Source organism: Cyprinodon variegatus, unplaced genomic scaffold (assembly GCF_000732505.1).
Source record: "Cyprinodon variegatus isolate N-32 unplaced genomic scaffold, C_variegatus-1.0 Scaffold1394, whole genome shotgun sequence".
In the NCBI taxonomy this organism is placed as follows: domain Eukaryota; kingdom Metazoa; phylum Chordata; class Actinopteri; order Cyprinodontiformes; family Cyprinodontidae; genus Cyprinodon; species Cyprinodon variegatus.
Genome location: NW_015151847.1, coordinates 8,043 through 21,984, shown reverse-complemented (window position 1 = coordinate 21,984; position 13,942 = coordinate 8,043). Strand labels below are relative to the sequence as shown.

The 13,942-nt window shown below is 36.8% G+C and overlaps 2 protein-coding genes across 2 annotated transcripts in view; both read right to left on the bottom strand.

The window, feature by feature from the left end:
- The window catches only part of slc39a9 (solute carrier family 39 member 9), a 7,684-nt gene extending 2,930 nt beyond the window's left edge, over positions 1-4,754 (bottom strand). Inside the window, exons 1-6 of the mRNA XM_015402785.1 lie at positions 4,184-4,754; positions 3,918-4,026; positions 1,289-1,489; positions 1,106-1,174; positions 831-916; positions 487-621 (exon numbers count right to left, since the gene is read on the bottom strand). Of these exons, the coding sequence (XP_015258271.1) occupies positions 487-621; positions 831-916; positions 1,106-1,174; positions 1,289-1,489; positions 3,918-4,026; positions 4,184-4,279 (696 nt within the window). The 5' untranslated portion in view covers positions 4,280-4,754. The remainder of the gene's footprint in view (positions 1-486; positions 622-830; positions 917-1,105; positions 1,175-1,288; positions 1,490-3,917; positions 4,027-4,183) is intronic.
- Positions 4,755-5,895: 1,141 nt separating this feature from the next.
- Positions 5,896-13,942, bottom strand: part of LOC107103205 (RNA-binding protein 25-like) — a gene marked incomplete at its 5' end in the record, with an annotated part of 14,555 nt that continues 6,508 nt past the window's right edge. The window contains 9 exons of the mRNA XM_015402769.1: positions 5,896-6,409; positions 7,764-7,811; positions 7,930-8,028; positions 8,124-8,431; positions 8,525-9,059; positions 9,481-9,631; positions 9,706-9,779; positions 9,863-9,952; positions 10,080-10,191. Coding sequence (XP_015258255.1) covers positions 6,317-6,409; positions 7,764-7,811; positions 7,930-8,028; positions 8,124-8,431; positions 8,525-9,059; positions 9,481-9,631; positions 9,706-9,779; positions 9,863-9,952; positions 10,080-10,191 — 1,510 coding nt within the window. The remainder of the gene's footprint in view (positions 6,410-7,763; positions 7,812-7,929; positions 8,029-8,123; positions 8,432-8,524; positions 9,060-9,480; positions 9,632-9,705; positions 9,780-9,862; positions 9,953-10,079; positions 10,192-13,942) is intronic.

The following is a 13,942-nucleotide window of genomic DNA, read 5'->3' as shown; positions in this document are numbered from 1 at the left end:
TAGCAGCGCATGAACCGAACGCAACATAAGCGAATCGAACTGAGACTGATATCATTTAGAGATGGAAAGGACTGAAAGGTTTTACTTTGTAAGACTTTTCTTCTGCGCTGATTAATGATTGATGCAAAGTATCTGACATCTAATGCAGATGGTAGCGCTGAACTTTATTTAGGTGAATCAAAGAAAATATGGCTGTATAAAAAATTTAAAAAAACGTAATCCTGTTAGATTTTTACTTTACAAAAATAAGTATATGTTGAGATACACATCTTACCATTTTTAGATATCTATAAAAAAAAAAAAAAAAAAAAAAGGAAATGAAATGAAAAAAAGCCAAAATATTTTACATTTGGGATCTAAATTGGGCAAAATGTGACAAGGATAAAGGAGCATGAATACTTCTTTACTTTTCATCAATACCTCTATAATCAGGTGTCAAAACATAAATGAAATATTTACTTATTTTATTATTATCAAACATAGTACCTGACTGAGTCCTAAAAAGGTGATCATGGCGAGAACAGGAGCTGCCAAGGCAAACACCAGCAGGTGTTTGCGAATGCGGTTTCTCTCAAGACCAGCGTGCATCAGGAACGACACCAAACCGAACGCTGCTGGGGCCTAAAGATCCCACAGAGAGAAGGATGCGTTCAATGATCAGAAGACAGGGTTTCCTTTTCATTTATTTATGCAGTTTGATAAACACATTTCAATAAAACGAAATAGAAAAAAGGAGTAATACTAGCATTATGACTATATCACAACAAAGCCACAACACTAACCAGATTTTAAAAACTGACTACATCCTATAAGATCTGTTGGATTTTTACCTTATGTAGCATAATAGCTACAAAAACAATGAGTTGGACGCTGGTCTGAGATGTTGAGGCAGCAGCTCCTAACGCCACTCCGTCGGCTGGAAACAATGGGAATAATATTCACATATTTTCCAATTAATTACACAAAATAAAAACTGCTTTAGCATAAAGCTAATATAAATAACTTTGATCAACAAAATTACAGTCATAAGATGAAGTCCTATGTTAAAGAACATTAGTACTTGAAGATTTTTTGTTACAAATTAAAAATAAGGAAATAGACTTACCTGCTGCATGGACTACAAGACCAAGAGTAGTGGTGATTTTAGAGCTGGTGACTCTTGCCGATTCTGGATCTAAAATGCACATATATAGATCTTTTTTAAATTATCTATTTGGGTCACAAATTCATAACCATTCCATTTTCTACCAAGCAAGCTCATCTTGTGCTCATTCTTTGTGATTCTGACCTTCAGAGTTGTGAACATGAGAACTGCCTATTTGGTCCACCAGCAGCATGAAGACGAAGCCCAGCACCAGAGAGACACCGATGCAGGCGTGGAGCTGCTCGTGGCTGTGTTCATGAGCACCAGTGGCGTCCAGGGCTGCTTCTGCTTCCTTCGTCTCAGAGGCTTGCGCAGCCCCAGGCTGACTGTGGCTGTGGTGCACGCCTGGAGAAACACGGACTGGTAAATGCCAACACGGAGGAATGATCGTGGAGATACAAACAAAAAGGACTACAACTTACACCAACAGCAAACAAGAGAAAATCTCTAAAAATAAAAGGTAGAGGTCAATATTTTGTAATGCACAGCTAGCTGAACTTTACTCTGTTTAAATAACATACAAACAATCATAACCTTCACAGGCTAAAGCTCATTTAAAAAAAGCCCTGTAAAAGTATTCACACCCTAGACTTAGATACTTTTATTTAATTAATTTTTTTACGCAATAACCAGAAAGCTTAGTGGGTTGCAAAAAAAAAAAAAAACAAAGAGTCTGAAAAGTGTGGCATGCATTTGTATTCAGCGCCCAGAGTGAATCATTTGTAGAACCACATATTTTTCACATCTTCTCTGCATAACTGAGGGACAGAAAGCCTGTGAAAATTGATTTTCCAAATATTTCCTCCTATTCTTGATTGAATTTAGATCTAGTCTTTAGCTATCCCATTCTCAAGACATGGTTACATTTTAAAAGAGCCACTATAGAAGATCCTTCCTGTCTACAGCTACCAACACAAACAGGTAAAAGAAAAAAAATGAGATAATGTAATATCTATTTTCCCTTTGGGTTTAATAATGTTCTTTTGAATTGAATTCCACCAGCGATTTTGATTTTTCTTTTTCCCTCTAGAACAGGGGTCTTCTGCCTTTTTTTAAGTGAGATTTTGTTCCCAATTAAAAATTCTAATTACCCAAACTAATTGACTCTAGTTAAAACGATTTTCCTTTTTAAGGGGGAAATTGTTAGGATTTTACAACTTAACTTCCCAAGTACATCAACAACTCAACAGAAACTTTCAAACAATTCACTTTTTCCAAGTGTTTTCCTTCATTTTAAAACCTAAAGTTTGTAATGACACAGTGGTTATTTAAAAGGGACAATAGTCCACTTTGGTTTATACTGATCAAATATATATCTTTTTTTTTTTTTTTTAAAGGGTTATATGATGTTTGCAGCTATAAACAAGTTTTATTAGCTTGATAGAAGTCATGTCTTTCAGGTTGTAAAGGTTGCAGACCCTTGCTCTAGAAGATGAACCATCCTAACTGTGCCTTATTGTTAACAGCATCTAATAGGTTCTCTTCCAATATCTTACTCTGACCGGCTTTCTTTGAAAGCCTCCCCAGAACAAGATACTGCTACTACCATGCTTCACCACAGGGATGATGTGCTCAAGTGGACGTATGAGTGAATAGTCCTGAAACAGGTTCTTTTGATCAGAGTATCTCATTTCAAAAACTTGCTGCTCCTCTTTAAAGGAAGATGGACTATCTTTGTCTTTAACAATAATAGTAGTAATAGTTATTGATTAAACCTTTCCACAACTTCAACTCTGACCCATTTATCAGTTTATTAATATGTTGAATTAAAAAATACATTGCTGTGAATTATTCAACTTTGTGCTACTTTGTCAGGGTCGATGTTATAAAATCCAATCCCAATTGATACCATTTTTTGGTTATATCAAAAACAAACGTGTGTAAAACGCTCAAGGGTAGAGATTAAACTGAAAGCCATTTTACAATGACTGTGCAATCTAAAACAAAGGGGAAAAAAAGTTTCTGACGTCAAGCTTAGATTTGTAATCTCTAAAGGATAAGACCTGAGATGACTTAGAAAAACAAAAAGAGGAAGTTATGACCACAAATAAATTCAAGTGTGTGTAAGACTAGTGAAAAGATCACCCCACAGAGAATTTGAGAGATATGGAAGAAAAACCGTCTCATTGGAATCTACCTCTTTTGTTTGGACAATCATCTTTAATCATGGTCATGTGGTTTTTCTACTAGAGCGAAAGAAGGACTTGTTTTAAGCAACACATTTCTTAGACAACACAAGTTATTTCTTATCCTTTAAATTTAAAAATATATAAATATTTCACGGTAAGTTTTCCATACAGCTTTTAACATTGTGTCTGGTTCATCATCAGCTGGGTTTCATTGGATAGAAAATCTTTAGCATTACCTGTCTAATTTAAATTAACAGACTCTGTATATTGGTTTGACATGACATGTAACACAAAATCACAAGAAATGCACAAATCTGGACTTTTTCGAAGGGACACGAGAAAGAGAAAGCTACGAGAAAGAGAAATAGCAAAATCCAAGAAAATCTGAAGCTACTAAGGAGTTTAAAGGTATTTATTTTTGGCTGACTAAGCAATTCTGCTCTTCTTTGTGTTGGTCTAATATAAAATGTAATTGCATCAACTCAAGGTTAAAACTGTGACATGTCAGAACGTGCAAAAGTTGAAATTACATGTTTTGACATAAACACCCTTGAGTAGAAAATGGCAAACTTAAACTTGCTTCACACTTAAATCAAAAGCTGATTCAAAACCAAAAGGCTATTACCACTAATTTAAAACTTTACCTTCAAGGATCTCCTCATAAAGTGCGTGGACTCCCTCAGGAATAATAACAGCAAGTGCTGTTCCACAAAGCAGCCCTGCTCCCAGAACAGTGATCAGCTTCAGTTTCTCCTGGACAAACAGCAATAAACACAACAGTCTCAGGACAGAACAAGCACTGTTTACTCCATGGTGATAAGCGTTTCTGGTGTGAGCAATGGGATTCTAAGCTAAAGTTAACTTCTCTGTCAGTAGCTGTTGCACAGTTCTGGGTTTGCTCAGAACTTACCTCCGAGAAGTTGACTGCAAGGGGTATTGTTCCGGCCACGTAACATCCCACCAACATCGCAAGAGAGAGCAAACTGATCGAGCTAAAATCGTCCATGATTGCACTTTTTTTTTTCTTCAGCTAGCCTAATGCGAATCTAAAGCTAAACCATCAAACCAAAACTCCAACAACACTTTGATAACAGAACCCAGATCTTTCCCGGTTCAACACCATGACCTGAAAGCTGCTACAGCTAACCAAGTTCTGATAATTTGACAAGAATATGATGATACCGGTTCGGTGGGGCTTCAAAACATTCGCGATAAGTATCAGAACTGCTGCAGCCTCTGGCCTCGGTAGCAACGCTAATGCTAACTAGCTTTAGTAATTATCCGTCTCAGGGAGACTTGATAATAAAGAAACGCTCTCACGTTATTCCTCCATTGTTTTAGTGTGCTCTGTCTTTTTTTTTGCTAGGATTTCCAATCAAACAAAATATATTGCAACTGCCCGAGGTGATTAACAGCAAATTGTTAGGAGAACATCCTGTTGTTAGTGAGCCTGTCAAATACTTCCGGGTCACCAACCAATCACCGAGGTTGCCACGTCACTGCGAGACTCGTTGAATGACATACATTTAAAGCGACGTCTTTTTTGTAGTTATTTTATTTAATATTTTTGCAGGCTTTAGTTTTTTTTAAGAAATATTTATGAAAAATATAAAATATTTATGAAATATAAAAAAAAATGATGAAAAAAATAAATGATATATATCTATATAGATATATCTATATATATATATAGAGAGAGAGAGAGAGAGAGAGAGAGAGAGAGAGAGAGAGAGAGAGAGAGAGAATTTATTTTAACAGATTTATAAATAGGCACGTTGAACTATTCAGAATTTTCTAGAATCCAACCAGCTAAAATACATTCTGTAATATTTGGATAAACTATTTTTTTTGTTAAAAATAAACACATCATAGCCTCCATTTTTATGTCATGAAAAGATTTTAGCATTATTCTAATTGGATAATTCAACAAGTATCTTAAACAATTTTAAAAGTACAGTTTAGTGTGCCATTAAGCAGCTTTAAATAACAGTCTATAAAATGTTAATACAGGTAGTGGTTAAATTTCCAGAAATGTGATATTTCACATCACATTCAACCCCACTCCCTTATTGATATGTTGGGATCATTGTGCAATTGAAACAGACTGTTGAGATCAAGAAAGAAAAAAAAAAAGTCAAAGAACTCTGGAGATGGTTCTTTTGGATTATTCAGCCCACTTTGTGAAAAGAACACTAATGGCAGTGGAGTATGTGTGATGCTACCACCCTAATGCTTCTTAATATTTGTTTAATTTAAAATTGTCATGTTACTTCCCCTAGGTTTTCTTCCTTTTATGGGATTTTTAATATGACATCTTTTTTATTTTAAGAACATTTAACCAGGTATCAGATTGTATGAATGGGTTTGAGTTTGTATTTGTATTTTTAAATGTGTCTACAGTAATCAAATTAGTTGAATTTGAATAGTAGACACATTTTTAAATTCTTTGAATATTAGACACATTTTAAACCTTTGTTCTGACAGCTTATCCAGCTTATAAAGGTACAAGGTCTGAGATGCAGGCAAAATGACCTCTTTTCAAAGTGGAGAAACAAGCTAATATTCCTCTAGTTATTTTTTTTTTTTTTTAGGTACAAAATAAAAAACAGACTCCAACGGCATACATTTAAACGTTTTTATTTTAAAAAGCATGTTTATTAATTCACCCGTTACGGCAGAGCTTTCACAGGACACCAGTAAATCAAAGCAGTATGTACGATGTTCAACAACCTGGAAAACAGACAGTGAAATGCAACCGTCTTTTTCTTTAACAATGTCATTGACGCAAGAAAAAACAAAACCACCAATGTTTTACCATGCTAAAGGTTTGTGCAATCCTTTTCTGTTCACAAACCTCATCATACAGATATCAACACCCATACTCTCTCGCAGGCGCACACACAAACACACACACACACACATACATACAAGGTAGCAGCTCCTTGCAGATGGAATGGAGGGGTGAATGGGCACATATTTACCATCTGGTGGACCAGAAAAAGTGTAGCTAGCCCAACTGAAAGCTTCGAGGTTTTTTAAGTCTCTACTTTACCAGTCCGATCTTCTTAGCCTCTGTTTCATATATCAGTAACCTCCACATTTTCACTATGAAGACTTCTGCTTCCTCATCAAGAACCTATATAAACAAAAAATAAAAATAAATAAAGAGATCAGGAAGAATTTAACTTACACGCTTTACAGCCCACTATCAGGCAATGCAGAGGGACACATTAACAGTGCAAACACATTTCAAAATACCATATACAGATTTCAACAAGTTTTTATACCATTTGGGTTTAATAAAGGACCACCGATCACCTTTATTATATATCATATACTTATAGTAAATAATGTTGAATATATAATGAAGATAATAATAGATAATAAAGGATTCTTTCATTTATCAGCTCTCAAAACAGCTACAAACATCCGACTGGCTTGATAAAATGATGCATGATCAGTAAACAATGTCTCACAGCAGAGGGCTCCAATAGCAAAAATTATAGAGATACAAAATATAGAAGTGGTTAAATGTCCAGCACACATCAACTGATTATATTTGTGATCGAGAAATGTTAAGAATGTTATGGCTCGAGAATAAAATCGTAACATCATGAGAATAAAGTCATAAAATTATGAGAATAAAGTCGTAACATTATGAGAATAAAGTAATAAAATTACAAGAATAAAGTTGGAATATTACGAGAATGAGGTTGTCATACAACAACACATTTCAGAAAGAAACCTTCAAGCTAAGACCAGCAGATGACGACCGAGCAGCACCACCAATCAGCAACCTGAGTCAACTTTGAAATTCTCTCTAATTTGATGCAGGTGCGCTAAAAGATTTTCTTATTTGTCAAACCAGAGCCAAAGTATAACTTCACAAAATGCTCAACATTCCTCATTTTAGTGAAGAAAGTGCTTCTTGTAAGAGTTGTCATAAAATACAACTTTATTCTCGTAATATTAAGACTTTATTCTTGTAATTTTCCGCATTTATACTCGTAATTTTAATACCTTATTCTCTTAATGTTACGACTTTATTCTCGTAATTTTAAGAATTTATTGTCGTAATTTTATCACCTTATTCTCATAATGTTACGACTTTATTCTCATAATTTTAAGAATTTATTGTCGTAATTTTATCACCTTATTCTCATAATGTTACGACTTTATTCTTGTAATTTTATGAATATTCTTGCTGTGATTTTATTCTCGCAATTTTATGACTTTATTCCTGTAATTTTACGATTTTCGTAATTTTACAATTCTTGTAATTTTACAACTTTATTCTCGTAATGTTACGACTTTATTCTAGACATAGAATTTTTTTTAAATCTCTAGCCTGGCCCTAATACTCCGTAGTACGATTTAGACCAGCCACATAGAGAAAAGAAAGGATACTCTACCATCACACATCATATAACTGCTCTAGATTTGACCTTTAAAGGTCTAAATTGTAGACTCAGGATAATGCTCTAACATACCATAGCGACATCATCCAGAATCCCCTGGGGAGTGCTATGTGCCATTATCTGGATAAAAAACAAACAATTAAAATAAAGTTATAAACATAAGAATTATAAAGAATCCAAAAATGTGATGATACAGCTGGAAAAATGTTGTCCTTTTCTTCATTAAATAGATACAAACCTTAGAACATACAAAATCAACCAGAGTGGGTTCCTCCTCCCCAATGTATTCAATAATCTTCTTATTAATCCACGGTTTAATCCGTCGATCCATCAGTGTCTAGAAAAGATAGAATAAGAAGATCCCGAGAACTTTAACTATACTATTAAGGTATAAATTATTCCAATCCATTTCTGATCCAGCAGTATTTTTACCGAATCAACCATGGTCCAGTCCAAAGGGTAGGAGAAGAGCTCCGGCCTGGCGGTGGGAATCTTCTCAATAAGGCTCTTTATATGCTTTCGTTTCTCCTCAGTGTTGATGCTGCCGCCTTTGGCTGCTGACATCTCTGCCCCATCGAGTCCCAAACTCTTATCATCATCACCATAGTCCAGAGGAACTAGTTTTCTCTTGCGAGGCTGCTCATCCGTTTCCTCGTCATCAAATTTGTTGAAGACGCTGTCTGCCGCTGCAAGTTTCTTTCGCTTCCCAGGATTGAGCTGACTGGGGCTGTTGGTGGCACCTGCAGAATAGGATGATGAGGTCCAAACATCTGTTTTGACTATAAAGAAGAGTGCTACACTAACTTGTATGTAAAGCTTGCTTTTGCACTCACCCAGTTTGAGACTGAGACCGATCTTGGGCCGGTTTTCTTCTAAAGGCTGGACGTCAGGAGTGCTCTCACCTGGGATGATTATGCCGCAGGGGGAATCATTCCCAGGTGTGTTTGGAGTCGCATTCCCACTAGCAGAAGACACTGATGGGGCAATGGTGATTGGTCTCATTACAGGTTTAAGCTGAGGCTTAGCTTCCTGGGAGTCTTCCCCTTCATGATAGTCCTCCTCATGCCTTTCATTAATGTCAGCAGCACCATTATCATCATCATCATCATCTGAATGAGGCTGGGGGGCTTTAGACTTTGGCTCCGTGGGCCTCTCAGAACCTCTCTTGTCCCGCTCTCGTTCCCGCTCACTATGGTGGTTCCGGTCGTGATGCCGTTCCCGTTCGTGATGCCGTTCCCGCTCGTGATGCCGGTCCCGTTCACGAATCCGCTCCACTTCCCGATCACGGTGACTTTTTTCCTGGATTGCATCCTCCTCGGGTTCGAGGTTGAGAGGTGGCTGTTGCCTGCGCAACGCTTCCTCCTCCAACTGCACAAATACAAACCAGAGACATTCAGAAGCAGATTTTTTTCCAGATCAAGTCAAAAGACTGAAACAAAGTTGTACCAACATGCTGACAGACATGACACCAAGTCATGGGGTAATCTGTAAAGAAAAGGTAGAGCTATAGGGAACTGCCTCACGGCGGGGCCCTTGGCAGCCATAACAACGTGCCAAAGGCAGTGTTCTGCGGCACGCGTGGCCTCAGTAAATCGTTCCCCCTGTACAGAAACTGAAATCTTGATTACAACTGCAGTTGACAATAAAGAAATTGATTGATTGATATAAACTGAAGCTGATCAAAATAGGTGAGCCCAATGCACCTGTGGAGCATAATATACTCTAGTAGTTAGCTTTTGTGTCTGACACCATAAACTTCTCTGTTAAAGAAACCTGTAGGAGGACTTACTCTCTGTAGCTCCGCATCTGGATCAGGGTGACCCTCAGCGAGAAGTCTTTGCCGGATCTCCTCCCGCTCCTCCTTTTCCCTCTTGCGATCTCTCTCATCCATTTCTATTTCCTTTTCTCGGTCGCGGAGCCGCTTCTGCAAAGCGCTGCCTCTGAGAATGAGAAAAACAGATTAAGGATGATAACAGAACCACAGAAATCTCTAAACATGAGTGAAGATAATCACCTGTAATACTTCGGATCATCTCTGTCATCGTCATAGTCTTCAAGGAACTCTTTCAGTCTTTTGGCTTCTTTTATCTTATGTTCAAAATGAGAGTAATCATGAAACCACCAATAACCTGTCCAGAATCATTTATTCACAGCATGTTCATCATGTGTACCATTTCACGCCGCCTCTCGTCCTCCCTCTCATTTTCCTTGTTGTATTCACGAGCCTTCTTCCTCTCTCGGATCTCCCAGTTTTTGAGCCGCTTTACAAGAAAAACAACCCAAAAACCATTAATCCATGACTCAGAAGCACAGCAATGATTAAAAGATCTTAACATTAACAATCACTTATATACAAACAAACAGAAAAAAGAAAAATTGCAGTAGTACGTCTTGGTAGGCAGCTTCTTTATCTCTCAGCCTCCTCTCAAGTCTCCGCCGCTCATACACATCTTCCTCATCTTCCTCTCGTTCTCGTTTCTTCTCATCTCTGGTTCTCTCCCTGCAAACACAAAGTGATTTGAAAAACTCAGAATATTTAGAAACAGCCATCAAATTTTGAGCAAAAAATAAAGATACTTCTCCTCCTTCAGTTTGTGTGGTCAAATCGCACTATTAACAATGAACCACTTATAAAACACTAATTAGGGTAGGACTTAATACTGATTCGGTAAATAATTGTAGATATTTCTACTATTTAGGCTGCCATTAAGATTTTTATAAAGCTGCCCATGCATCCCTGTTACTTTTGGTTTAAATGCATCTTTGGTCTTTTTCTATTCTAGTATCAGCTCTATTTCTTTTAGTTTGCTTCATCTATTTTCAGCAGGTGATTCTTCATTCTGCCAATGTGGGCAGGGGTGGTCAAAGCAAAGCGGCGGCATCATCCATATGTGACACAAACACAAGGCAACAATGGAGGACCTTCTGAACAGCTCAGAAGAAGAGCCAGATGATGCAGCTGGCGGCAGGCTAAATCACTATGGGTATCAAACTAAAAGGTACAAGCTAAGACATGAGGGTAGGCTAATGCTAGCTAATGCTACCTTGCTCATGTGGTCATACACACCACAGACCCAGTATTCAGGGATTTAACTGATATTAGTCATTACAGTATTTCTACTCAATAATATGAGTAGACAACCAGTGACTTCACTCCCTGGCTAATTAGTAACCAACAGTGTTCTGATGATGCGTGTTTACCACAAATCTGTACGGTTAGAACATCATCCAAGCAGGTACTAAAATATTTAGAGTTCTGGAAGAGCTCTGGTTAACTGATAGGGATGCAAGATATAGAATGTTTTGGTTGATATGCCAATATTTTCAAATCTCAAATGGCAAATAACCAATGCTGATATATTTGGCCTCAACCTACATACACAATATAGTTTTCCTACTCCTGTTCTTTCTATGGCTGTTTCTCAATTCACAGGAACGCGAAGTACAGACTTGTGTACTTGCCAAGTATGTTCTTGAGAAGAACACAGGAAAGTATGGACTTGGGCAGAACGGTAGTACGAAGAATTAATATGAGCCAACAGAAGCGCACTGATAACGTCAACACATGCCCGGCTCGTCTAGAGTCTCTAGATAAATTAAAACTTTTTTCATTTAGTGGGTGAATAATAATTAACACAGTCAGATAAACACAAATCAAATGAACATTTTGCCAAATAAAACAAAGACCTCGCCATCAGAGCCAGCTGTACTTCACACAAGGCTATGCTGAGAGAGGGCTACTGCAGACGGGCTAATGTTAGCCCTGGCTGTCGTTAGCCTTGGAGGTCCGTTGGTTGCCACGGTCCTCTCAACTTGGAATTTTTTTTTTTTTTATTATTATACATTAAATCAGTAAATGGACCATATAGTGACGCTTTGAGGTATAATATTATATATATATATAATATTCTCGCCTCAAATTATCTTAAAACTTACTTTTATTGAACAATAGCAACAGAAAAGAGAACTTTTAACTTAATACTATGAGCTCTGTGAGCGCTCCATTGAAAGCTGCTGTTGCTGCAGTGCATGCTGGGATAGCTGTCAATCTCAAGAACGGACAAGTGTGCTCTGATGCATACTCTCTAAATAGGGAGGTGTGAGAACAACATTCGGGGACTTTTTTGTCTGACGTTTCACGAGTACACCAGCACATGAGAATGCACAAGTACACGTATTGATGACAGCCTATGTTTCATAAGGGTAGGATGCTAAAAGAACAGTTGTTCTCTTATTGTCTTTGGTAAATCTCCCCTACCTGCAATGAGTTTCTCAATGAGATGAGAAATAACTGCATGAATCTCAGGTAAGGTTACGTTGGTGGTACCAGCTGTACCTAAAGGCTCAGAGACTAGTAGTAATATTTTGTGTCTTTACCAGTGACAGCTTCATGGCTGCCCTGCATTCATTGCAACGGTTTAGATGGTATGTCTTGTGATTATTAAGTTTGCAGCGACACTGTTCAGTCACTGCAAAAAGCATTTCAGCTATTTGCTTCTAAAACTTGGAGAAAAAACACAAAACAAACCAAAACATCAACACCACTGACATTTCTACTTTAACATGTCTCCTACGGCAGATTCATACATCAGTTGGATGTATGTGACCCAGTCCCACTGCAGGCATAATCCTCAATTATTTTGGCACAAAAACGGTACTTCAAATACATGTAAGTTATATTGGTAAAATTAATGTTTTAAAGGATAATATTGGACATCCTTACTTTTTACCTTCTTTTTCCAGAACTGGTGGAGTTGATTAAATTTGTTGCTAAAACCATGGAGCCAGATTGGGACCATCTTTGGGGAAAAAGTCTAAAGACATAACGCCCTTAACAAGAAATTAAAATTGGCGCTTTTCATACAAGCCGCATTTATTAATCCTTGCCAGGGAGAATAGATACTGTCTCGCCAAAGTTCCTGCCTGTTATGGTCACACAGGATTTAACTAACTAGTTAAGAAGAACAGGGTGAGGAATCTAGCCTTTTACCGAAAACATCTACAACTGAAAGCTTCTGAGGCTCCTTGAGATAAGCGACACATTAAGGCTTATCTTGCAGATGCTTTGCTTGAAGGAAAACTTTAAGTACATAAAAATTCACACAGATAATTAATATTAGAAGGCATGAGATAGGAAATATTTTTTCCAACCACAGGCTGACGGTTTGTTAAAAAGAAAAAAAGATTTTACCAGTTTGGTTAAAAAAAATATTAAAACTGAAAAGCAAAAGTTCTTCAAAAGCAAAACTACTTTTCAGATTCATGATTTTTTTTGAAGCAGGAAAAAAAATCTGCAAGTTATAAAAAAAAAAAAAAAAACTTGAATCTGAAAAGTAGTTTTTCGTAAACTTTTTTTCCAGCTAAAAATGTGTTTTAAAGGTACACTTATTTTTCAAATCTTTTTTTTCAGGTTTAAATTTTTATTCTATTTTTACTTTATGGCCCCAGTTTAGTTCCATATACAAATTTCTATTTTAGAAGCGGGTTTTGTCCCTTAAAATCCATTTCTGACATGCTTGGGATTATTTTCCTGTAGGAACATCCTGCTGGGTTCTTGGAACCTGGGTTCTTTAAACCTTGTAATGCCAAATGTATCATATTTGATACATCCGGTTTCTGAAATGATTTGCGTCTGACACCTTTTGCATAATTTAATGGTAAAAACTTTGCTCAAAATCCTATTGTACACAATCAGATATACCTGATAACAGAGCGCAGAAGACTACACAAAAAAATAATCTTGACTTATCGCATAGTAATAAATTATTAATATCAAAAATGTATTTCTGTTTCTTCTTTTTACATATTTTGTTAAAAGGCCAAATAAGGACCTCAAACCAAAAAATAGTAATTTTCTGTTTTGTTTTATTCTTGGATCGGGCTTTAAAGGGTTAAAGTTTCACCTTAAACCAACAGCCAAATGGTTGAAACTTTAATAACAGGGTCTATATTAGATTATATCCTACAAGTCAACGAAGGGTTTTTAGTGTTTCACATATGCTGCATTTGTGTCAGTTGATGGGATTTTCTTGCTGAGGGGACAAAGGTAATGTAGTAGAATTATTAGACATGAAGACAGAAGGTATGGTTTTAGAAAAAAAAAAAAAAAAAAAAAAAATCGCTGAATTTTAATAGAACCAAAGATCATTTTGACCCCTGCAGCAAACATTGGATAAACCCGGTGTCATTCACAGGGTTAGCTACATGACTGAATGGGTTCAGTTCCTCAGTGAGGACCTTTTTTGTGCCAG